The sequence below is a fragment of the Aptenodytes patagonicus genome, chromosome 2, assembly GCF_965638725.1.
Source record: "Aptenodytes patagonicus chromosome 2, bAptPat1.pri.cur, whole genome shotgun sequence".
NCBI classification, from domain to species: domain Eukaryota; kingdom Metazoa; phylum Chordata; class Aves; order Sphenisciformes; family Spheniscidae; genus Aptenodytes; species Aptenodytes patagonicus.
The window spans coordinates 74,299,598-74,326,270 of NC_134950.1; the positions used below are offsets into that span (position 1 = coordinate 74,299,598).

The 26,673-nt window shown below is 40.2% G+C and overlaps 1 protein-coding gene across 5 annotated transcripts in view; it reads left to right on the forward strand.

Moving 5' to 3' along the window:
• Nucleotides 1–26,673, forward strand: part of TMEM245 (transmembrane protein 245) — a 94,741-nt gene that overhangs the window by 3,530 nt on the left and 64,538 nt on the right. For 4 of the 5 annotated variants that reach the window (XM_076330232.1, XM_076330233.1, XM_076330234.1 and 1 more), the window contains exons 2-6: nt 8,384–8,501; nt 9,746–9,847; nt 10,804–10,911; nt 16,758–16,970; nt 25,533–25,702. In XM_076330232.1, coding sequence (XP_076186347.1) covers nt 8,384–8,501; nt 9,746–9,847; nt 10,804–10,911; nt 16,758–16,970; nt 25,533–25,702 — 711 coding nt within the window. Of the gene's footprint in view, nt 1–8,383; nt 8,502–9,745; nt 9,848–10,803; nt 10,912–15,379; nt 15,464–16,757; nt 16,971–25,532; nt 25,703–26,673 lie in introns of all 5 variants that reach the window. The other variant, XM_076330236.1, reaches the window with a different exon arrangement.

Below are 26,673 nucleotides of genomic sequence, written 5' to 3' on the forward strand. Positions count from 1 at the left end.
ATTTATTAAAAGCATAAAAGGGGTGAGCAAGCATAGTTTGTTTTAAGTGTGAGACCAGTGTCTGACTAGCACAGTATATTTGTTTATGGTAATTTTCATGTTGTGAACTATGAATGTCTGTGCTTCAGCCACCAACGATTCTGCCTTGGGCTGCAAAGGTGTACAGTGTATTTATTCTTATTTGGAGCTTTGGCCCACCTGGATGGCGCTGCTGCTTACAGAGAGGAAGAACATACACGGTTGTCTTCTCCCTTTCTGATTCCCTCTGCTGTACTAGAGAAGTGAGAGGATGCCTATCATTAGAATTTGACTGAGAACAATTATGGGGTTTTAGGATACCAATTTGATGTTCTCTAACTAAAGGTATTTTTATGGTATCTACTAGGCCATGATACAGAGACAGAAATTCTCTTCAGTTCCAGAAAAAAAATGTTCTCCAAATGCAGCAATTGCTTGTGATAATGACATAGTAAACTGTATCTTGGCACCAGTATGTTACAGAGCTGTCTTGTACTGTTGTCCTCAAATCTGGGAAAGCCATTCATGGTGTTGATGAGTGAAGATTTGGAAATGGCTATGTTCCCGTCTGTGGTTTTTAAGTCACACCTGCAATTTAGGAATTAGGAATCTGAGATACCTCCATGATAGGACCGTTTGATAGGTGATTGCAAAACACTGCATTTGAAGAACAAGTCCAAGATCTTGGGCTAGTCTGCAAACATCTTGTTCCCACCATCTCCTTTTCTTTCCCTTCGTGCTTTTACAGTTCCTGCATCATCTTTGAAGAAGCTTGCTCAAGAAATGTAGTAGGCTGCTGGGCCTTAAAGCTAGGAGCTGCTTATAAATTCCAGATGAGTTCCTTGCTCTGACTCCAGCCTTCTCTATGGGTTGTTTGCAGAAGTCTTACGTAGAGGATATGTACTCTGCATGAACTTCAGTTACATATAATAGGGAAGGGGAATGTTTTTCTGTATCTTTTTTTTTGTGAAAAGGAGGGGAGTTTGTCCCATAGCAGACTGAATATACCCTTACATGTTTATATGCTATGGCAATTTCAGCATGGTTACCCTTGGAGTTAGCATACCTTCTGAAGACTAATCTTGGACTGCCTTATTGTCCTAGTTTTGTAGGAAGTATGTGTGTATCCAGCGCTGTATCTAAGGTATGGGAAATTCTTCTGCTTTGCGGCGAGAGTTCAAACTACTTTAGCCTGACATTTTACACTTACAGTAATATACAGGAAATGCCAGGTATTGGTAGTGTATTATTTTTTTTTCAGCAGGGGTCACATGCTCATATTTATTTAGAAAATAGTTTGTAGATCCCCGCAGATGAAATTAATTATACAGCTGCTGTAGATTGCCTCTGAAGTTCATCTTAGTAAATTAAATCTGATATAATCATAACTGGCAGAATTCTCTGGAGTGAACTTGGCTACAGGGCTGTCAAAATCTTTCTCCGATGGCCAGTCTTTCTTCCTTGGTTTGTCACAAGTTATTGGTCAGGGTCAGAACTGTGTACTCATGTGTGTGTGTCAGTGTATTTTTATCTCTCTGACTGTACTAGGTACAACTCATGTTGTTCTAGCAGCTAGCATGCAGTTAGAGGACCTAATCAATCCTTTCCTCACTACAGTGCTGGGCAAATCTGGAAACACCATGATTGGCCATGACCACTACATTGGAATATTGTCAAAGTAGATGTTGTCTGGTTTGGCCAGTCGACTGTCTGCTCCCTGTAAGGGAAGCTATCAAAGACATCCACCAGGGAAACCCCCTTTGTGTTGGCACTACATGTCAGCAGTCCCTAAAGTAACCCTTGCAGACTGAAATTCTCAAACATGCTTCTTGGCAAATGTTTTGGGTCACAGGTTCCAAGATGCTTGGCTTCCTCAGTGCTATTGAATATCACCTGTGGAGGCAAAAAAGCATCTACATTTTGTCAAGTTCACCTGATGGGGCAATTTCTCTTCTAGCAAAGGAATGGGTTAAGTTTGACTGTAATGTTGGAATAACTATAAATGAGAAAAACACAGTTCTGATTTTTGGGTTGCATATAATTCCTATTTTCTGAGTGTTTCAGGAAGGTTTTGGGTTTTTTCTTCCCTTTCTTCTTAGAGCAGGCTTGCAGGTTTCTAAAACTTGCCCAGCATCTAAAAAAACCCAAAACCAAAAAATAACAACCCACACCTGAAAAAGCCCTTAAGTATTCTTTCTGCTGTTTATAATAATCCTTTCATTATTTGGTCTCAAGACTTATAAATCATGCAGCCAGGTACTGACTGTAAACACACCTTAACAAAACCACAGTTTTTGGTTTGTTTTCACAACTTGGTAGAGATCAACTATGTAAAGACCACATGTGGCCTACTTAAAAACAGGATGGGGAGGGGCAGGGAAAGACTTGAGATGTTGATAGTGTTTTCTTTTCCACCTTCGTTTTTCCCTTCCACACCCACCCTCAGTTTTGGGAGAACCCACTGTGAGGTACCTTTCTTGAAAAGGCTTAGGAGCTTGTTTAGATTTATATGCATGAACTGCAGCCCCAGGCGCTAAGCTGACACTAGCCTTGAGCCTAATGATATATGCTACATAAAGTTAGGGGTTTTTTTGCTATTTATGTGTATTATTTGAACAGAATGATAATTCTTTTTCTACCACCTCTGAAAGGAATGATTTTTACGGAACTGTCCAGAAAAATTTTAACTGTGCTCTCTATGATAAAGCGGGAAGGTGAAGAAGTTGCGTATGTTGAGGAGCCATCTCTTGTGAAAGTGTCATCATGAAGCATGTCAGAGGAGTGGTGCTGTGTCTGCAGGGAATTTTATGTGCTCTGAAAAACCTCTTTCCACAAGTGAATCTTGAAAAGTTTGATTTCTGAATAGCATTTTTATTAACAGGGTTTCTCGTAAATAACTTTTGTATTAAGACAGGAAAAGTGAACTAAAGGAGGAGCATTTTCAACATCCATAGCTGCAGTCTTCTGGATATCTTGGATGTAATGTATTTCTTAATTTCACAGTGAAGGAAGTGTTGCAGGACTCATTGAAAATACTTTTAACCTGTGTGTGGCAGTGTTGATTTTGATGGTCAGTTCCCCCCTGCCCCAGGATTCTAGTTATAAGTTCATAATTTTGTCCCTTCAAAAAGGGGTAGTCTCGCTAAATGCCAGGCTTCTGTTTCACATGGTTTAGCAGCCTATGTGTGTTAATGCCAAAGATATCTACATGGATATATGTCACAGCTGGGGGTTCCAGAAGAAACAGAACTGGTATGCTGTTCTAGTCTTTTGGACTTAGGGCAAGGAATAACTGAGTCTGTCAGGTTTATGCTTACTTGGGTTCACTTAGGAAAAAAAAATCAGGATGTCATTTACTTGCTTAGGTAAATGATGGCTTCCTTAGTGAAGGGAAGAGGTGGTTGAGTTTACTCTGAGGTGGGCAATGGTATTATCTGTGCAATTAGTTGGTTTGGGGTTATTTTGTTTTAGTATCTGTTTGACAAAGACTGTCTCCATGCTGAATGAAGGGCAGTTATGCTTTCTTCATTCTGCCAAACTCTACACGTTGTGGAATATTTCCTCTTGTGTACTGTGGAATATACAGTAAAGCCACATGGAATTAATATTGGTTCTGAAAACTGGAATCAAAATGACATTTTCATAATTACTCACCTGCCTCCTTATTATCTTTTTTATGGTTTAGAAAACGATTTTCAAATGAACAGACAGATAAAGAAAACACTGTGGTGTTCATAATGGCAAACACAGTTTGGCTTTTAGCAATGCATTTAATGCCTTGTGTTGCTTCATTTTTCAAGTCCAACACTATTCTGCTCAGCTTTTGTGGTAAGTTTATTTTCCTTTGCCAGCCTGCATTGCCACTGAGGAGGAAGAGGTAGAAATAATGAACTGCTGTTATAAGGCCACTCCTTCAGCCAGCTTCGCTCAGTGCAGCACTGTTCTAAAAGTTTGCAAAAGTGCCATGTGAATGTTTGGTCAATGTTTTTAAGGATTTCCTATTTTAAGAAAAATTAATGAAAATCTCTATTTCCAAATGAAAATTTTATTTTTAAATGTTAAAGGGAAGGGGTGAGATAGTTATGATTTTCTTTTTTTGTCCCAACCCTGAAACAAACTGGAAAAGAGGAAACTATTTGAATTGGATCCACAGTTTTATCAAACAGCTTTAAATTTAAATCTCAATTACAAAAAAACCAAACAAACCAAAACAAACCCTAAAAAACTTTGCTGTATGATTTCCAAGTGGAAAACAGCAGCCTGGAGAAAAACAACACTTTGAAACGGCAAAGGGAGAGGGTAGAGCTACAGCTAGAAAATGGAAGAGTTGAAACACGCCATTTGGTAGGTCCTGACTTGTTAAAAACTGGAAACTTTTGGAAGGTTGGCAGGGCATAGATCAAAAGAGTTATTCTAATCAGTCTTCACTGTTGTGTTTACCATGGGGTGGTTTACATAGCAGGTAGGAAATGTGTTCACTGCTGGATGTTGTGTTGTTGGGGCAGCATTCCGAGGAAGGCTGCATCGTTCCAACAGCTGTGCTACCAGTGAGGAGCAGTTCTTGCTTATCCCATTCCTGACATATGCTTCAGTTGCCCTCTTGTCGGTGCCTGTCTTAGCTCTGTGAGCCTGTTTAGCTATAACTGAATTAGATTATAAACTCTTGGGTTTTTTTCTGGATAGTTTTTTATCAGCTTAGGGAGCTTGAGCTGGCTGGCTGAATGTCAAAGCTGATGTGCAGGAGAGGTGGGACTGCATGACTGGCAGTGGGAGCGAATGAACTGCCGCTTTCAGTAGCAGTGAGCTATTAAATGAGCTCATCGGTAAAACCTCTCCCTTACAGATTAACTTGCTGATAGGAAAAAAAGGGAGCGAACTGTGTGATTAAAGAATTTTACTCTTCAGTATAAATCAATACAAATGTTGTCGAGAGTTGAGTAGTGAGAAAGAGTTTGTCCTCATTGAAAAATTATGCCAAAGCCAAAAGAATGTCTCAGATTTTCAAATTCTCTCAACTTTAACTGGAACTGGAAGCAGACGTCGAGTAACATTGGTGATATGGTTATGCTGATAAATCCTAGACTTTCCAAAACTGAAATTTAAAAGAAAAATCAAAACACTGAAGCAGATGCTTGAGCTTAACATAAAAGCTGCATCTTTCTATGGTGTAATTTTGCCTCCAGTTGGCAATTTAAAGAGAACTGAAGCCCTTCAGACTTGCCTAGACATCTCAAAATCTGGCCTTTTAAATTTACCACTGTAACTCAAAAGTGGATGCTGAAATCCAAGAGGTTGCACTGCAGTCTCACAGCTATTTATTCTGGGAAGCAGGCAGTTTTACTTCTTATGCCTAAAGGCAAAACAACATTTTGTTCAATTTGCGAGGGGTGCTACAAAATGCAAAGGAGATGTGAGAAATGAGGTCTTTGTTGTCGTTCAGACAATGAAGATAAGTGAGGGAAGGAAGAAGAAGGAAAGCTTACAGGATTAAACCATCCTAAAATTCTGATATATGGGAGTTGTGCATGTCTGTAAATATTAATTGTGATTGAATAGGCATTTAAAATCTCAGCGTATGTGGTGGAAGTTAGGCATCTGCAACTGACGTCAGCTTGATAAATAAACAGCTTATGGTATCTAATGCATTCTGCAATATCTGAAGTGTATGTATTAGTTACCTGGTTAGCTGTATACCCTTATAAATCAAATTTATAGGCATTTTGGTTTAGCATGGAATTTGTATTCATTCTAGTTTCAGTGCAATAATTACAGTAGCTTAATTTTAATGAAAGTAGGCAGTATCTTTTATTCTTCATTTCCATGGTGTCAGTTGTTGAGATGGACATGTAATAGTAAAGAGGCTATTAATATTTTCATTGTCTTGTAGCCAAAACCTTTGGAGACCATTCAGAAAAACAGTGGGAAAGGTTATATAACATGCATTTAAAGGGTTAAGGGGGGGGGGGAAGAGTAGGCTGTTGCCAAGTTAGTATGGGATGAAATCCTAGTCCATGTCATTTTAAGTTAATTTGCTTTGTCAGTTGCTTTCAGCTATGAATTGTTGGAAGTAGGCTACCCAAGTTAGAGAAGTAGGCTACCCTAGTTCCCATGCAGTGTATTTCTTGCAGCATAGGGAAGTGCATGGCTGTAACGTTAACTGATAAGGAACTGATTACTCCATGGTGTCACTGAAATTAAACCTCTTGCACCAGTTGACTACATAGTATTTTTTACAGGGGTTCAGAATTGTTATTCTTTGATTTCCAAAACAAGATGACTTGTTCATTTTAAAATAAGCTATTTCTCTCTATTCAATAGAAATAAGAAATACTTTTACTTGGGTCATTTGCTAAGCTTTTAGAAATGAGAATTGGTGAATTATTGTCACTTAAAACACACAAAAATATTGAATCCTAAACCCTGAAATGCTGGCTTTTAGTTCAGCTACATGCATGGCTAAAAGCAGCGCAACATGTTTTGCTTTGTTGGCTGCTGAACATAGGCTTGTGCCCTGTTAGCGTCCTACTTTTGGAGTATTTTTAATCAGAAAGTTTAATCCATTGAACTTACTGAGTCTCCTATTTGTAATTTGTCATTAAATTTAAAAGCCAAAGAGAAAAATTCCAGCATCAAGGCAAATTTATCATACAAAGGTGTTGTGTGGCTGATGTTAGGAGGTAGGATACCATCTTCATGCTGAGTTCTCTTGCAATTACAGTTGTGCTTTAATATGCCTTGTGAATTAATTTATGTTACGAGCATATACTGTTAAAGGAGTGCTGCCCTGCATTTCAGGTCAAGTTTTTTTTGGTTTTGTTTGTGACTTTAGTCTTAAAGTCTAAGAGTTGTGTTATTTTTTGACATTTGTCTTGAGCCCAAATTTGGCCATAAGCATTGCGCAGCTCTGTTGATGCAAAACTAGAGATAGATAGCAGTGAAAAGTTGGACTGATGAGCTTTGATGAGAAAGATTAGCATGAAAAGGGTATACATTTGTTCACATTTTCTAAGTGATTTTAAATTACCTTGTGTGTATGAGCGTTCTCTCTGAAGTTAATGGGGTCAATCACTGCTTGTCTGCTGAATTGGGTACAATTAAGAATTCCTCTACACCAATTAGGTACATGGGAGTAGTCACACAAACCTGCTTTTCCTAAAGACTGTTGCCTTTTTGGCATGAGTCATATAGTGCAGAGTAAAGAGGTGAAAGCTCTTTCGGTGTGTTCTGTCTAATTGCTTGTTCTGTGTCTCTGCCAGTGCATTCTTTCTTCTTACAGTGACATCTGATTCAGCAAATGTTGTTAATGGAAGTTCTGTTTAAACTTCACTGGGATTTATGGATTTATAAGTGTAAATTTGAAAGTGTCCTTAACTGGTTATGGATAGGGAATATTTGTTGACTTTGGGCCAGAAATGTCAGATGTTCTTTTTTTTTTTTCCTTTTTTTTTTTTTTTAAGAATGCAACACTGAGGTTTTATTTTTACAGGTTTTCATACCTCTTTTATTTCACATATTCTGCTGAGTAGCAGCTTTCTACCTCCTGTTGCCTCTTCTGGTTTCTGCTTTCTTCTTTTCAGCATTTTCAAGCTCAAATTCTTCATCTCAAGATTCTTCATTAGAACTCCCTATTGTGATTATCTGATGAGCAGAGTTGTAGAAGGCAGTTGGAAGCAGCAAGACCAAAATGACCACATCTGCCTCTTGATACGCTGTCACGGACATTTTTCTGTCTCTTTAGTGTTTTTAGTTAAATATTGGATAAAATTAGGTGTCACAAGTCATTTAAAGACATGACTCTTTTGTGGACCAACACTGCTGAGGAACAGCAGTTTCTGTTGTGCTTCCTAATGGCTATCTTTGGCTTAAAACCCCCTTTGTCTCTTTGGACTGGAACACAGGACCTGGCAGGCTGTTCTGTGCTGGAATGAGTGGTGCTCTGCTGGCTCTGTCTCCCTGTGGCCCCACTGGTGCTGCTGGTGGCCCTGTTTCATTTAGGTTCTCACCTTTCAATAGTAGTTCCAGAGTAATTGCTTGGTCTCAGCTGCAAAAACATCTTCCTTCAGGGTTTGTATCCGGCAAAGTGTGTATACCCCCTCACGTTAGAACCATACTGAAGGCAGGCCAAAGGCATGTCTAGCCTGTCCTTACACTTCACACGAACTTTACATTTCTCTTACATGGAACAAAAACTCTTGTCATTAATTGACACTTCTGAAATGTAGGCTTCTTAAAGAATTAGAACCTGACTTCAGTTCTCTCGATATGGCAGTTAGGGGTGCGTGCATGTATATGTGTACACACACATCAAAATATAGCTGTATTGTACTCGTGTGTATACATACCTGTGTGTATCTCTTTCTTAAAGATATGGACGTTGGTAGTTGGTTACCTGCTGATGGTTTCATTCAAGTGGAATATAAGCACTGAACGTTACTTGAAAGCAATCTCAGTCCCTGTCTGGATTATGCTGCTCTTTCACTTAGGTGAGTAACAAGAAGTTACTATTCTAGTACATCCACTGGGATTCTGTTGTCTTGCAAACAAAGCTACGCACTTGCTCTTCTGCTAAATCTTTATCATGGAGTCTTAGCTGAGATGCAGGCTGTTTTCTCTGCTCAGTAATTCTGGCTGCATGTGGCCAGGAGGGAGCGTTGGAGTAGGGAATAGGAAGGCATCAAGATGCTGAGCAACACGTGTCTTCCACTCCTCCTGCCCAGTTTGTACTTCCCAAGGTTTTCCCTTATTTGACTCACAGACCTGGTACTGACCCCTGACAGTGGGGAAGGGCTGGAGTCACATGTGGGTGGATTTAGACATTCACTTGTGATGATTTTTAATATTATTATTTTCTTGAGAGCCTGCCATTAACCAAGGCTGAAGCTGTAAAATGCATTTAATAGTAGTAATAGAATTTTTTTTTTTGCTTCTATCAGTAATCAACAAGCATGTTGATATGATATCAACAATATCAAATAAATGTGCCAGTAATCTATACAATCTGTTAATACAAATACAAGATTATAGTAGTCTATTAGTGTTTTATTTTACATATTTACTGTAACAGATTATCAGATTATATCATATCGGAGGTTATGGTGGAAGTATCATGCAAATAACAGAAGACTATCATGATGGAAGGTTTCACAGCTTGCTTCATGATTTACTTTGCTTTAGCAGCAGGTTTCAAGGATTGTTCTGGCCATGTGGGGACACTTTCCTTAGGTTTTAAGCTACACATAATAGCTTTGCCTTTGGTTGCATTTTGACAGTCTTGTATTTGTTGAAAGTACTAGCTGAAAAGCCAAAACCCAAGAAGGCACTGCTTGATGCCACTCTGTGGAGATCTAACATAAATACAGATTTTTGGGGGGAGCTTGGTTTGTCTCTGATATCTAAAATGTTTTTATTTTGTGTGTATTTTCATGTAACTTTGCATGTTGTTTTTAAAATTGTTTTCTAAAGAATATCAGCATAGTTTAAAGTCACGATTTAGGAACAGTAACAACTTGGTTTATTCATTGAGAAACTTGTTCACCTGTTTTTTCTATTCTTCCTTTCCATGAATGTAGAAAACTTGTTTGCTTCATGACAGTTCTTAGCTTCTGCCCAGATTGTTCTTGGTTGATGTGATGACTTTCTTGGATTTGCTAAATGTAGAGTTTATTAATGGCGTATTTTTTCTTGTTTAAAAAAAAAAAAAAACAACAAACAAACCTGTATCTTTCAGCTTCTGTGGCAGGTTCCTGGAGAATTCCTGTGTTTCTGGTTATAGTTGTTCTGATGACTGTAGGCATGTTGCATGAACAGCAGAATGGGAAGGAGTCTTCTGGTAAGAAATGAGTCACTATTTCTTTTATTGTTGGAGGCAAAAGCTCTGTAAAGTCAAGTGAAAGAATCTGGACTGTATTACTGTAAATTCATTATCATACGGATTGCAAGAATTTACCATAAGATTTTCTGTATGTTTATTTCAAAGTGGTTTATGCATGCTGAAGTTAATCTTTGATTCTTTACAGAAAATCTTTGTGATGGACTGATATTTGTTTTCCACAGCAAAGTAGTGACTCTCATTATCAAGCCCGATTGTTTAAGTTTACAGAATCCAGTATGTAGTTTCAAGCATAAAGAAAGCCCAGGAAATTTGAAATCAGAGGCTAATTTTGAAAGAAATGGGCAATATGGGTTTAGTAGCTCCTATAATATTGAGTATGAGAGAAACAGACGACTGCATCCAGCTAGCTTCTTATATCCAGTCATTCGTTTTTAAAATACCAGTTTCTTAAAACTATGGTTTGTGTTTCGACTTTGAGAAAAATAGGGTTTGCCTGTTGTGAGTCAATTTTGCATGAAAGCAAATGTCAGGTGTTCCTTTCTAGTACTAGCTGTATGATTATTTTGGGAAACTTTTTTCCTGTCTTGCTGTTTTAGTTTTCTTAAAAGTCATCATAATCTTGGTTAGTAAAATTGATTATCTGGTATAGAGATTTTTAGATTAATCAGACTGCCAGCAGCTGCGAATTACTTGGTCGGTAGCAGTTTGTTAGCAAGGAAAGTGCTAAACAAATAACTGGTTTTGTGTTTTGGCTCCAGGTGTATTGTAATACTAAAATTAACAGCACTCATTCCTGTTTGATCATATTGACTACATATAACACATATTAAAAACTAACAGTGTCTATCCGTATAATTTCTGTTGCTTGACAGCTTTGGTGGATATCAGGCAACAAATAAAACATTTTAAGACTTAAGCTTTTCTTTATTTACATATACGTATATATTTTACAGGGGCAGAGCTTCCTGGTCAGATGATTTCCATTGCTGCTTCAACAATTGCCATGGCAATTTCAATGACAGAAGATGAGTCCAATAATGAACGTTCCTCACAACCCTCAGGTGACTGAATACTCTGTAAGAAGATATTTGAATTTGCTCTAAAGGCATGAAATTAAGGAGGGAATTAAGAACAAATTTCAAAATTGTCTCTATCCTCTTCATCCTGTCCAAAATAGCACATTTATACTTACCTTGTGAAACAGGTTTATCTGTTTTTAAAAATGTTAAGACGACAATAATATAAAAGCTATCTTTCAAATGATAGTTTACATGGCTGTCTGCGCATTTAGAAGGCCTGACTAGAAGATTTTCCCGCCCCCCACCCCCAGAATGAGGGCGTGTGTTTTTCCTATTCTTTATTTTTAATTTTTTTTATTTTCCGTAGCCTTCTTTTGATTTGTTGGCAGTTATGAGATATAACTGGATTTCTGGACCAGGTACAGACAGACTGGAATAACTTTTGTATACATCACAGTGACAAAAAACCCTTTTGTTCTCTGTTTAACTATGGCATGCTCAAGGTCTCCTGTAGTGAGTTTACTTGACATTGTAGCTTGAGTCATGATACTTTCACTTGCAATAACACAACTAGAAATCTGTAAGAAATGGCTCAAAAGAGTTGCAAAGAAGCTGTTTAGATGTCCATCACTGGTTTTGAACTTTACCATCATTTTTCCAGGTAGGCCTCTGATGGAATGCAATACTAGAAAAATAAGCTATTACGGACATCTTTGGAAATTGAAAGTTTTCATCCATTTCCCGCAAGTAGACAAAACAGGTCATTCAACTTGACAGAATGTGAACTTCCAAAACTTCTTTTTGAAATTGGCTGTGTCTAAGAGTCATCTACTTCAAGACAGTATGTTCTTAATATCGTCTGTAATGTGTAAATTGTGCTCCAGAGGAGGAAACATAGTGATGGTGCAGGAGAGAATGCTTTGAGCGTGTGGCATTTAAAACTTCTGTCTAAACGCCACCATTCGTGAAACTAAAAAGTTACTTCAGCCACCAGGTGAAATGGTGTATAACAAGCTCTTCAGAAATCTTTCGATGAAATGTAAACACACTTCCTAATTTTCAATGTGTCAATGGAAGCTGTACTTGAAAACATGCTTCATTTTTAAATATAAAAAGGGAAGCTTTAGACAACTTACTCTTATCTTTGTTTCTGCATTTTACGTGACTATCATCAAAATAAATACAGAACCCTATGGATGTATGTCCTGAGTTTGAGAATGGAGCATCATGGTGACAGTTCTGTTACATTGCTGTCTCTAATCTTTAATTTTGGAAATGGGATTATTTTTTTAGCTGGATTTTGGACATCTGGTCAAGCAACAGTCTCCCACAAATGTGCTATGTAAGTGGTTGTGTTCTTGTTTGTTGCTTGGGGTTTTTTTGTTTGGTTTTTTTTTTTAACTTACACACCGGTTTTAATTTTTTTCTGTTCTTTAAGACAGTTTGTTTTTCTGTTTTCAAGCTGTAACCTCTCTTGGCCAAAAGAAGACTACAGCAGTTTTACAAAGGTGTCTTTTATAGTGAATGTTTTCTGACTTATTTTCTTGAGACCAGAGTTAACCAGATGTTTTTTTGTCTTGCAAATTCTGTTGTTTTCCTTCACAGCAGGAAAAGAACAAATATGGAGTTTCCTGTTTACTCCTAACAATAGTTCATACAATTTTCCAACAGTCTGTTGTTGTGAATTAGCATTCTATTCTGTGATACATGTTAAGCATCCTTTTGGTCATCGTTGGTTTGGATCTTCTATGTGAATGGTGATGAAACATTATTCTTGTACAGCAAAAGGATTACCTGCAGGGTTGAGAAACTGCAACTCTTTTGGTTTTCCTCTGCAGTGATTTTTGGATATTGTGTCATCTTGCTTTGGAACTTGTAATGTAACACACATCTATTTTATGAGAAGTTTAAGATTTTGAAAGTTTTCACATCTTCAGGCAGGTGGATAGCAGACTTCAGGAGGAGATCTTCCTTATATCTATTCTAAATATGTCAGTGGTTGTCAAGGTTGGTTAATTGTCAGTAGCAATAGCAATGCATATACTGTATTAAAGCAATTATAGAACAATCAATGCTTCATGTTTTTGCTGTTCTCCTTACACTTCAATTTTTTCCATGAAAAAAACAGGAGGGGAAATAAACTGTATTGATTTTATAGTTTTTTATGAACACTCAGGTTTTTCCTTATTTTGTTGCTGAATACTGGTATTTAGTGTTGGGGGTGAGGAATTTAATGATACTGGTGAAGGTGGTCTAACTTGTTCTTCCTGGTGTCCCAAGAATTTCCAGAGTATACAGCAAATAAGAAGTCCGCAACTTAAGAAGCAGATACCACTGCAGTATTTTGTTAGCTGCCTTGTAGGCAAGATTCTGTTGTCTTGTTGGTTTTGAATATGATAGATACTGAAATCCTTAAATGTAGTCAGGCCTCTTACCCTCCCTTCCCCCCCACTTCGTTTACTTAAAAGGAAAAAAAAAAATCTTTTTCTCTTGAAATTACAGAAAGATGTGGTTATTCATGAAGGGGTATCTTCATCCTGGTGTTCTGAAAGACTTTGTCATTAATAATAATAAAATTACTGTTTCATCTAACTCTGAAGATTTTATTCTGATACCCCGCTCCATAGAGATACAGACACTTGCCTTCCTGTTTGTGCTGCTGTTCCTTTTCCTTTTATTTAAGGAAGGGGAGGAGAATAATTCAAAACGTTATGCCAGCAAGAAGTTGACTTGACAGAGAACATATTGTGTAAAGAAAAGAACAGCCTGGAAAATTGACTTTTTTGTTGTTTTTATTATATTCAAATAAGTACCATACATTCTGATTTTGCTAGAATTCTTTACCAGGTATTATGTTAGCCATTTGGGAAAGACTGTCATACTTTCATTAATTGGAAGATAGAAAGGTGTTTTTCAGGTTTCATCTCTAAAAATATCGTGAAGCCCACTGAATGGGGTTTTACAGAACCTGAAGTTACGCTAAATCAGTATTATGATAGCCCTTTTTTTTTTCCTATTTGTGTTGACAAGGCACTCATGCCTTGGTTTGCAGAGCATATCTTGCCAACAAAATGTGGCTTTTTTCATTTGCAAAGTTTGGTGGGTTTTTTGGGTGGATCAACTTTGTGACCTGACTTATGATACAGTCATCTGAACGGCAGTTCTGATGCTAAGGAGTCTGTGTGTTTGTCATGGGGAGAATACTGCGTCATTGGCAGTGCCAGTTTAGTTTGGCTTAAAGTGCTGCGGAACTGCATTCTGAAAAAGCTCTCTTGTCTTGGGATCCCCTAGGAGGTTTTAGTCTTAATTCTTTTCTTTCCCTGTCAGCTCTTTCCCATCTGTGTTTTGCATTCTGTGTCCAGTCTGCTCAAGTTAATAGGGAAACTGTAAGAGAATGAGGCAGTTTAATTGGTACTACTCTTAACGTTACTGTTGCTGTTATTTAATTAAGGTTTTCTTCATTGCAAAAATATGTTGATCAAATTTTTCATTATCAAAAGAAGGAATATTCTTTTTTCTTTCATAAAAGTGACTCTACTAAGGGCTTTTGGGGCAAAAAGTGTCGGATAACTTTAATCTTGAGGCATAGATTTCAGCATATTAAATTGCTTTGTTTTTTCTTGTCATGGTTTAACCCCAGCCGGCAACTAAGCACCATACAGCCACTTGCTTACTCCCCCCCGGTGGGATGGGGGAGAGAATCAGAAGGGTAAAAGCGAGAAAACTCGTGGGTTGAGATAAAGACAGTTTAATAGGTAAAGCAAAAGCCGCGCACGCAGGCAAAGCAAACCAAGGAATTCATTTACTCCTTCCCATGGGCAGGCAGGTGTTCAGCCATCTCCAGGACAGCAGGACTCCATTGTGTGTAACGGTGACTTGGGAAGACAAACGCCATCACTCCAAACGTCCCCCCCTGCTTCCTTCTTCTCCCCCCAGCTTTATATGCTGAGCATGACGTCATATGGTGTGGGATATCCCTTTGGTCAGTTTGGGTCAGCTGTCCCGGCTGTGTCCCCTCCCAGCTTCTTGTGCACCCCCAGCCTACTCGCTGGTGGGGTGGGGTGAGAAGCAGACTCTGTGTAAGCACTGCTCAGCAGTAACCCTCTACTTCTTATGACAAAAACACTTTGTCTTTTTAGGAAAGCTTCTGTTTACAGGTAGCTGTCTCTCCCCTTATGAAAAACTAACTGGTGTCTTATTCTCCAGTGTAGTTTGTATATGATAGGGCTGGCCTTCATCCCTTTGAGACATGAACTGATTTGCCAGGAAGCACTCCACCTGAAGCTTCTGCTGTGTTTAGCTGCTTGCAGAATTCCTTCTTTCAGGTTGCATGCTGTAATTCCTTTGGGAATATTGTGAAGTTCCACCAAATAATGTTACCAGCAACCCACTGATGTTCCTGTCATTGTTCCAGTGTCCATCAATTGGGAGAATCAATAGATCTACCTTATTGTATTAGTGTGGTGGGGAAGTGTTTATAAGCTCTAAAAATAGTTCCCCTTACTTGTAGAAATCTACACTGGTGTTCTACAAAAGAAGAGTGTTTATCCAGTGTGTGAGGCCGCAGAATTTGTCACTTACCACTCCTGCACACGTATGACAAATCTGTCTTGTCTTTTTGTACATGCTAGCTGTCATGCTTTAGGCTAGGAATGGCTTTAGTGACACATTGCAGCTAAAACTGCATGTGTGGAACTTGAGTTGACTGATACGCACGTAGTATATTGTAATATGGTTTTTACAGCAGTTTTTCTTTGTGGGAGGAAAGTGGTTGGTGTTCATGTGACACAAGTCCAGTGAGAGAGTTGTGTTCATTGCTTACCTGCTGCAGTATGTAGCAACGTAACAAATTGCCTTTTATTCTTCAGCATAGAGTAACTTTTCAGGTTTTTCTTGTGTGTGCATTCTTCCACCGCGGCTGCAAATTTTTCTCAAGTAATGGTGTGTGGGAAGTGTGTGCATTTTGCCACCAGTGTGGGGCCTCAGTAAAAGTTAATACTGATGTTCTCAGGGAGAGATTCTATGTACGGCGACTGAAGATGGATTTGGTGTCACCCATACTAGGCAGATTTACCAACTAAAAAGTTAAATAAATAAATAAATCACTGTGTTCTCTATACAAGCATTTTAATTTGGACATAATATTTTTGCCTGAAATGACTGTTTACTGTTTATTTATAAGTGCCTTTAACACATCAGTTCACATTTTTGAATTGAATTTCATGTTTACTAACTTATGAATGAGAGAATTACCCACTAATTTATGCTTTCTCTTGTTACTAAAATAGGTTACACAAGCAAATAATTCAGGATCACAGTGTGAGTGCTATGTTTGTAATGTGAGTGTTCAGGAAAAGAAAACATTGTAGTAAGAAATTTATAAGATACAAGCTTTCTCTTCAATGTATGCTGTATTTTTTTGTTTTGTTTAAATGAGCTTTGAAGAAATCTAAGATTTCTTTTTGAGTACTTGAAATAAAGAGAGAGATTTCTTTTCAGGCTTTAGATTTCTTTTAGGAGTGAATTACACTTTGTGTTTTTCAGGGTTTTACAGTTCTTTGGTAAAATTTATTTGGCTTGTAACTTACCTGCAGTGACAGGAGGCCTCTTAGAGGCTGTAGCATCTTTTCTTCTCCTCCCAGCACTGCTTGGCGTAGTGTTGCATGATGTGGGAGAGCTTATACAACCCTGTTCTAGCTTTTCAAAATTCAGATCAGTGCCAAGGCTGTCTGTCTTTTAGAGAAATTACAAAAAAAAACCAAAAAAAACCACAAACAAAAAACCCAACCAAAAAAAAAGGTTAATTTGGCACTAGGGAGCATATTCTGTTCTGTGGTGAACATTAATGTGATAATTTCCACTTCTTTGTTTGCATTTGTTTGTTTCAGGAGCAACAGAAGGTGATCAGCCTCCACATGCTTCATCATCTTTCTCCTCCTCTTCATCCTCTTCTGGGAGCAGACAGAGACCTGAGATTGGATCTTTTCTTAGAAAAAAGAAAACTAGTGATATATACTTTGTTACACTTGTGTGGGCCATTGTCATTGTCCAGATCTGGCTGAATTTCTGGATTGTGCAGCTATTGCCGGTGCCTTTTGCAGGTAATCGATTATTAGAAATGTACGTTAAATGATGACTTTGGATAGCCTTAGGCTTTGTGTTAAATAAATTAGAAGGAAAGGCTTGTAGGCTTGTATGAGTTTTAAATTAAAACTTTTGAAAAAGTTTTTGTTAAGACAACATGAATTGTAGGAACATTGATGTGCACTGTCTGTTACCATGTAGTGGACAACTCTGTAAAATTGCTTTGTCTGTTGGCTGTTGTAGTTACCTGGAGTAATTTAGTGCCATACCTTACATTGTAAGAATACTTCTGGTTTAGAGTACTTTGTTTTTCTTCCTCTTGATGCCATGTTTTTCATGTTTTTGCACCTATAGATAAAGAATATTTTAGCTGTTATTCAGTAGTGAAGTACAGCTCATGTTAACTTTTAATTTCCATTAAAAATGGGTTGCTAGGCTCTGTGGACAAATCGCAAGATAAACTTGATTCTAATTGTAGCTCTGAGGTTAATTAGCTTTGTTGCTTCACATCTACATGCATCTGTTCTCTTATATATCAAGCAAGAATAGCTTCAAATAGGAACAGTTATGATAGCTATCTAAAGAGGTTATTTTGCGACTTTTTCCAATACTCTTTTGGGGGGTGAATAGGGAAGATGGGAACTCTGGAAATACGCATGAGCTACTATGAATCTGAAGGTATTTCCTCCCATCCACCTACTGTAAACAAAGTGAGTTTCCTAATTTGCTTGGATTTTCTCTAAACTTCAGTTAAAAAGCTAATTTTCAGCATTTTGTGATGTATTTAATGCTTAAATGTAGCTATTTTCCCTTTTACCAAGTATGGTGGATTGGCCCCAGCTAGTGGCCAAGTACCCACAGAGACAGTCACTCTTTTCCCGTCTTCCAGTGTGGGCTCATCCATGAGCTGCAGTCCCTTTGGGGAGGTACCAGCTCGGGCGTCTCCTCATCCCTAGGCCACAGTTCCTTCAGGAGGTGTACCTGTTCTGGCATGGGTCCTCCATAGGCCACGGTCCCTCTGAGTAGTCTGCCTGCTCCACCGTGGAGCACTTCTACTCCCCTGGCCTTTTTATTCCCTCTGTTCATCCCTCTGTTCCTTCTTCCTCTCTATTCACTTGTTCTCTCTGTGTGCCCTCCTCTTCTCCCTCTCCAGTGTTTTCTGTCCTTTCTTAAATATATTTTCACAGAGGCACCACACCCGTGCCTGATGGGCTCAGCTTTGGCATGTGGTGGGTCCATTGTGGAGCCCCCTGGAACCGACTGTGTCTGGCACAAGGCAGCCCCTGGTCTCTCCCCATGGAGGCCACCCCAGTGGCCACCCTGCTACCAAAACCTTGTGATTTACACCTAATACACAAAGCCATTATAAACCATCTAGTTGTGCATCTGGAAATCATGACTGTGGGGCCACGCTTACAGGTTCGAGGGACTGTGAACTCTGAGAGGCATGGTGAATGAGAGGCGCGGTGAAAGGAACAGCTGCACATTTGGCTGTGGCACTGTGGCAGCAGCTAAAGGGTAACGTGATGGTTAGGCATATAAATAGCTGAATAGAGGGTAAGAGGAGAGAGGGGTTTGATCTTTGTTTCATTCCCATGTAGTTGCTACAGAAGAAACTGCCCTGTTTTGGTGTCTGGGCATCATGGGAAATGGCGATGGCAGGTTGGATGTAGCTCATAAATAAATCATAAAAATTATAAAGGCATTAGATAATAGATTTTAGACTTAGTAGAAGCAGAGCTTATGTGGCTTAATTTATTGAAGAGTCAAGGAGTGACTTAACTACTGTTTAAAAATACCTACTTGGGTGGAAGGAAAAATGGATGCAATAGTTTTGCAGTTAGGCAGACAACAATGAATGGTTTTAAGCTTGAGCCAGACAAATCTAGATTAAAGTGCACATCTATAACTGAAATGGATGAATACCACTGCTGCTAGTCATTAGGTCTAAAATAGCTACCCGAACAATAAACTCATGCCAAAATAGAGATTAATTTTGAGAATATTTGTGACTTGTTGCCTTAGCATGACACTCATTAAGTGCTTTTTCTTGGCATATAACTGAATATAACTAAAACACCACAAAAATATTATGAAAAGACAGTATAGTGATGAACAGAGCCAAATTTAGAACAGTGGATCACATTAAGTGTCAGAAAGTGAATGATGATAACCTGGATCGTTAAAACAGATGTGGTATTAAAAATACTGAGTAGTGGAAAATAGGAAGGCTTGTAAAGCAAGTTTCCTTGCAACTGTTCAAGTTTAAGGAGACTAATAACTTCAAGCACTTCTGAGACCTTAAGGAGAATGCTTCTAGTATGAAAAAAAATAAAATAACCCCCCAAAACCTTAAATAAAAAGGTGTTAATTTCACCAGAGTTCCTTATATTGGTAGACAAGACTTACGTGAAGTAGCATTTAGATTATTAGAAATATCTTGGTACCATTAACATTTTTCTTTGAATGCATTTGTACTTCGGTAGAACGAGACACTTTTAAAATTGCTTAATGTAGAGGGTGGAAAAATTATACCATAATTATACCATAAAATGGAAAGGTGAAAAAATTACTTTTGATTTCAAAAGCTAAGCAATAAACCAGGTTGTGGACCACTTGTAGCATTTTGTTCAGTGATGTGAGCCTGGGAATCCCAGTATTGTCTCTTTTTAAGATCTTTCATTTACTTCCTTGCTTGTTCTGTTGTATGCTTTTTTAAATTACGTTTTTGTCTTCAGGTCATTTTCTGCTTCCTGGAGATGTTTGGAATTTCTTATTATGCAGCCTTTCTCTTCTTTTGCTCACAACTTTCTAATAACAGTGCTCCTTTAGCTTTTTTTCTCTTGCCTCTTTTTAACCTAATATAATTACTGCTGTGTGATTGACTGTAGCACCTCCTGACATCACCTTTGCAATGAGCGTACACTCAGTTATTTTAGAAGATACTATTTAAACACGTACTTTTAAATAATAGCAGAAGGTTAGAATGCCATTTCAGGTATGTTGTTCACCTTGTAAAATGCAAGCTTGCCCTGTTTTGCTGAGTAGCAGTTTGAGTATTTACCATGAGTTGCATTTCATCATACAAAACTTCAACCTGTAAGTTAGGTGCTGGCACTCGCACTGTATTTTCTCCTTTTTTGTATGTTGCCACATGATCTTTAGTAGAAAGATTCTTAAGTGTGTGTTCTGTTTCTTCAAGAGAATAAATCCTGTATTTGCCACGTGGTGGTGCCAGAGGGTAAGTAAACCAAATGTCATGTTGAACAAGAACGTGAACTATTACACAAGTGGCTTACAGATAATAGGCTCTTGTGGAACTTTGATAAATGCCCTGTGGATATTAAAAGTTAACCTTTTCGGCTATGTATGTCATTTTACACATCTCCAAGTAGAAGCATGATGTGAATTTCTGAGGATGAGGGAATTACTGTGGTGTCGATGTATGGCAGTAAGTAAGGAATCTAGTTTGGAGAATAGTCTTTCATAACAAAAAAAAGCTTTATTAAAAGTACTCTTGAATGTAATGATAGTGAGTTCCGTATCAAATGTTGCTATAAATACGATCTAATTGGAGGAATACTGCTAGCATTTTCACAGAAAGTTATTTTACTGTGTAAGTAGAATTTTTAACGACTGTAATTTTTGATCTACATGTGGTGTTCACTGTTACTAAATTCTGGTTTGAAAAAAATGGGTAGAAATTAGGAGAATGATGTGATTCTGTTGCTAATAGTTTCACTTTGTTTTCCTTTAGAACCATAGTTTTCAGTATTTGGGGATGCAGCATAATTTTGTTTAGGGGTTTGTGTATCAGTAGTTCATGGTAGGACTGGGTTGTGAGACCTTCTGGTCTGTTACTGCTACATATACTAATTATGATCCTTTAAGTTGATGTATCTTGTAATGATGTTTTTGTGACTGGTATGTTTGCATCAATACCCCAGTAAAATCAGTTGTAATACAAATCTTTGTTTATGATGTGAATTAACTCCTCTGTTCTGATGTTAAATGTTTGAGGGCCCGATATGCCGACCGGACCCGTCCCACAGGGAAGTCTGCTGCCTCCCTGGGGCCCGGGTCAGAGACATCACTAGGAAGCTCCCTGGTTTGGTACGGCCTTCTGATTACTACCCGCTGCTGGTTATACAGGCTGGCAGTGATGAGGTTGTGGAGAGAAGTCCTGCAGCGATCAAAAGGGACTTCAGGGCACTGGGGCGACTGGTTCAAGGATCGGGAGCACAGGTAGTGTTTTCCTCTATCCCTGCAGTGGCAGGGAAGGATACCGAAAGGAGCAGGAAAACACACCTGATCAACGCGTGGCTCAGGGGCTGGTGCCGTCGGAGGAATTTTGGCTTTTTTGATCATGGGGAGGTTTACATGGCACCGGGCCTGCTGGTGACAGACGGAGTCCAGCTGTCTCACAAGGGAAAAAGGATCATGGCTCATGAATTGGCAGGGCTCATTGAAAGGGCTTTAAACTAGGTTCGAAGGGGGAAGGGGATAAAACCAGGCTAGCTAGAGATGAGCCGAGGGGTGGCGTGCCGATGCCGGGGGCGAAATCGATAGCCCAGCTCAAGTGCATATACACCAATGCACGCAGCATGGGCGGCAAGCAGGAGGAGCTGGAAGCCATTGTGCAGCGGGAGAGATATGACTTAGTCGCCCTCACAGAAACATGGTGGGGTGACTCTCACGACTGGAGTGCTGCAATGGATGGCTACAGACTCTTCAGAAGGGACAGGCGAGGAAGGAGAGGCGGTGGGGTGGCCCTGTATGTTAGGGAGTGTTTTGATTGTATAGAGCTCAACGATTGTGATGATGGTACGGTTGAGTGTCTATGGGTAAGGATGAGGGGGAAGGCCAACGAGGCAGATATCCTGCTGGGAGTCTGTTATAGACCACCCAACCAGGATGAAGGGGCGGATGAAGCGTTCTATAAGCGGCTGGCAGAAGTCTCTCAATCGCTAGCCCTTGTTCTCATGGGGGACTTCAACTTCCCGGACGTCTGCTGGAAATACAACACGGCAGAGAGGAAGCAGTCTAGGAGGTTCCTGGAGTGTGTGGAAGACAACTTTCTGACACAGCTGGTGAGTGAGCCTACCAGGGGAGGTGCCTCGCTCGACCTGCTGTTTACTAACAGAGAAGGACTGGTGGGAGATGTGGTGGTCGGAGGCCGTCTTGGGCTTAGCGACCATGAAATGATAGAATTCTCGCTTCTTGGTGAAGTAAGGAGGGGGGGCAGCAAAACTGCAACCATGGACTTCCGGAGGGCGGACTTTGGCCTGTTCAGGACGCTGGTTGAGAGAGTCCCGTGGGAGACGGTCCTGAAGGGCAAAGGGGTCCGGGAAGGCTGGACGATCTTCAAGAAGGAAGTCTTAAAGGCGCAGGAGCAGGCTGTCCCTGTACGCCGTAAGAAGAATGGGCGGGGAAGACGACCGGCCTGGCTGAACAGGGAGCTCTTGCTGGGACTCAGGAAAAAAAGGAGAGTTTACCGCTTGTGGAAGAAGGGGCAGGCGACTCAAGAAGAGTACAGGGATCTCGTTAGGTCGTGCAGAGAGGAAATGAGAAAGGCAAAAGCCCAGCTAGAACACAATCTGGCCGCTGTCGTTAAAGACAACAAAAAAAGTTTTTACAAATATATTAATGACAAGAAGAGAGCCAAGGAGAATCTCCATCCTTTATTGGATGCAAGGGGGAACATTGTCACTGAGGATGAGGAAAAGGCTGAGGTACTCAATGCCTTCTTTGCCTCAGTCTTTAACAGGCAGAGCAGTTATCCTCAGGGTACTCGGCCCCCCGAGCTGGAAGACGGGGACGGCGAGCAGGATGAACCCCCCGTAATCCAGGAGGAAGCAGTCAATGACCTGCTATGCCACCTGGACGCTCACAAGTCTATGGGGCCGGATGGGATCCACCCGAGAGTGCTGAGGGAGCTGGCGGAGGTGCTCGCCAAGCCGCTCTCCATCATTTATCAGCAGTCCTGGTTAACGGGGGAGGTCCCGGAAGACTGGAGGCTTGCCAATGTGACGCCCATCCACAAGAAGGGCCGGAAGGAGGATCCGGGGAACTACAGGCCTGTCAGCCTGACCTCGGTGCCGGGGAAGATTATGGAGCGGCTCATCTTGAGGGCGCTCACAAGGCATGAGCGGGACAACCAGGGGATCCGGCCTAGCCAGCACGGGTTCATGAGAGGCAGGTCCTGCTTGACCAACCTGATCTCCTTCTATGACCAGGTGACCCGCCTAGTGGATGAGGGAAAGGCTGTGGATGTGGTCTACCTGGACTTCAGCAAGGCCTTTGACACCGTCTCCCACAGCATTCTCCTCGAGAAGCTGGCGGCTCACGGCTTAGACAGGTGGACTCTGCGCTGGGTCAAAAACTGGCTGGACGGCCGGGCCCAGAGAGTTGTGGTGAATGGAGTTACATCCAGTTGGCGGCCGGTCACGAGCGGTGTTCCCCAGGGCTCAGTACTGGGGCCGGTCTTGTTTAATATCTTTATTGATGATCTGGATGAGGGGATTGAGTGCACCCTCAGTAAGTTTGCAGACGACACCAAGTTGGGCGGGAGTGTTGATCTGCTTGAGGGTAGGAAGGCTCTGCAGAGGGACCTGGACAGGCTGGATGGATGGGCCCAGGCCAACTGTATGAGGTTCAACAAGGCCAAGTGCCGGGTCCTGCACTTTGGCCACAACAACCCCATGCAGCGCTACAGGCTTGGGGAAGAGTGGCTGGAAAGCTGCCTGGCGGAAAAGGACCTGGGGGTGTTGGTCGACAGCCGGCTGAACATGAGCCGGCAGTGTGCCCAGGCGGCCAAGAAGGCCAATGGCATCCTGGCCTGTATCAGAAATAGTGTGGCCAGTAGGAGTAGGGAAGTGATCGTGCCCTTGTACTCGGCCCTGGTGAGGCCGCACCTCGAATACTGTGTTCAGTTTTGGGCCCCTCACTACAAGAAGGACGTTGAGGTGCTGGAGCGTGTCCAGAGAAGGGCAACGAGGCTGGTGAGGGGTCTGGAGCACAAGTCTTATGAGGAGCGGCTGAGGGAACTGGGACTGTTCAGCCTGGAGAAAAGGAGGCTGAGGGGAGACCTCATCGCTCTCTACAACTACCTGAAAGGAGGTTGTAGCGAGGTGGGTGTTGGTCTTTTCTCCGAAGTAACAAGCGATAGGACGAGAGGAAATGGCCTCAAGTTGCGCCAGGGGAGGTTTAGATTGGATGTAAGGAAAAATTTCTTTACTGAAAGAGTGGTGAAACATTGGAACAGGCTGCCCAGGGAAGTGGTGGAGTCCCCATCCCTGGAGGTATTTAAAAGACGTGTAGATGAGGCGCTTAGGGACATGGTTTAGTGGGCCTGGTGGTGTTGGGTTGATGGTTGGACTCGATGATCTTAGAGGTCTTTTCCAACCTCAATGATTCTATGATTCTATGATTCTATGATAAATTTGCTAGGGGCTTTGGAAGATTACTCGCTTTTCTTTTCAGTGATGAGAAGATAGATAATTTGAGTGGTGTAACTTTTTGTTGAATAAAAAAAGAATATGGCAAATATTTCCTGACTAAGGTCTATTAGCTTCCAAGGAAAGTTTCATATGTATCAATGCTTTTTTGCTTTTACATTCTTGATTGTGATGATTCACAAGTTTTGCATGTATACTCGGTAAGTGAGGGAGAGCAGAGCCATTACAGAATTGGAACCATAAGCCTTATGCAAAAGTCTCTGGGCTTTGTTTCATGGCTTTATTTCATTTTAAACGGACATGAGCTTTTATTTCTGTAACTGTAATGCTAGACATTTCTAGTGGTGTTGAGAAGCTCTTTATTTTACAGTGGATATATGTTAGGAGTGTTGGAGAAAAGCTGTTTGTGGTAGCAAAATGCTGCTTTTTGGGGGGAAAAAAGTAGTATGTGTTTCTTCTGTTGTCTAGTTTTGAGGAGCAGTATGGATTTTTCTGGAGCTTTGTGTGATCATCTTCAAGCCAAGATAAAAAGCTGATCTCAAAATAGTGTTTTTGATGTTTAAAAGCAAAATTAATCAGTAGTTGTATTTAAGTTGAAGGTTTAAATGAACACTTCTTTACTGTGAAATTACACATGATCTGTTGTCAGTTCTTAAATGAAAGATACGGCTTTAACAGTACAGAAGGCCTAAAACTTAAAAGAAAATTTTCAGCCTCAATTCTTATGTGTAGCATACTGTTAAGTTCTGAATGTGGTACTTCATGTGTAGTCATCTGGTGTGGTGTACGTGTGAAGATGTGATAAATCCGCTGTACTGGAATCATGGAATGGCATCTGCTTATTCCGGGCCTTGCTCAAGTCTGTTAGCTGCATAATCGGGTAGTGCACAGGCACCTTTCTTCTGCTGCCATCTAAATTCCATGTGGATAAGCATGGCTGTAAAGCGAGAAAGGAGATTAGTGCTAAAACCACTTGAAAATTCTGAAAGTGCTTTCTAATGGGAAATAAAACTCAAGAATCTTTTTCTTTCTTTTTCATAGGTCTTTCAGAATGGAATAGATGCGCAGTCTTCGGTGCTCCTCTGAAATCTCTAATACTTAATTTCCTTCTTGTGGTTACAGTTTGGGCACTTAAAAAACTCGTGGTTCACTTTGGAGTTTTGAACTTCATGGCAAACCATTGCAAAAGTTGGTGGCAACTTGTTGAAAATTTTGTGAAGGAACGTCAGGAAGCTCTTGCTCCACGGCCCATCAGAGGGCTTGGAAGAGTCATGCTAAAGCTTGACAGTAAGGTATTTCTACTTATTTCCTTAAGCAACCTGAAAGTTTGTTTTATTCTCTGTTTATTGTATGCTGAGACTTTAATTCTGAAATAAATGTCTGTCACTAATGGACATGTCTCTCGTGTAAAACTGTTACCTGTTTTATGGTGTATTTTAAACTATGTCTCTTCTGTCACTATTCACACTTAAGTACACATTTAAACTTCGTTAAATGATTACATGCAAAGCTTGACAGAAGTCATTTTTTAAATGTTGAGTTAGCGCTAAAAGATCCTTTATCTGAGTAAGGCAAACTTCTCATGGTTCAGTCACCTTACCTGATTACAAAGATTTTGAAGTTAAACTTAAAAAGCTTTCATTTGAAGGATGAGACGTTCTTACTTCTGTTGTGAAAAATTAATTTAAAAAGCAACCCATTTTATTCTGTAAGTAGGGCCTGAGCTAGTTCGAACGCATTTGTTTATACTGTGTGGAAGTATAGTTGTTGAACACAGTGGCGTGGTGGTGCAGGAGGGAGGCTTCTCTCTGTAAGAGAAGAAATATGTGGGATAAGGTATTTGGGAAGTACCATAGAATAAGGCTTCTGTGCTCCCCTCCCTCCTCCCCCAGTCAAAATATGCCCACATTTGCATTGCAAATTGCAGAGTTGGAAAGCTCCATAAAATTTATTAAGGCTCCTCCATTCAGAATTGTAAGTTTTGACTTAACCTGATAGATTATTTTGTTTGTAACAGCTATGCCAGTGTGTAAGAATGTGCTTTCTGTAACTGTGTTGTTGAAGTATTCTCTGCTTTAGAAAAAGCCGTTACCTCAGAGTTTCTATAACTGAAGAGCTGAACCCTGTAAGTACATTTGTCAGAGTATCTGTACCTCGGCAGATCCGTCTGCAGTTCATAGCTCTGAATTCCTACAGCAAAAGGAAGAGCTTAAGCCCAGATCTAATGGGTAAATGGATGTCAGAAGGTCAACAAAAGCATTAA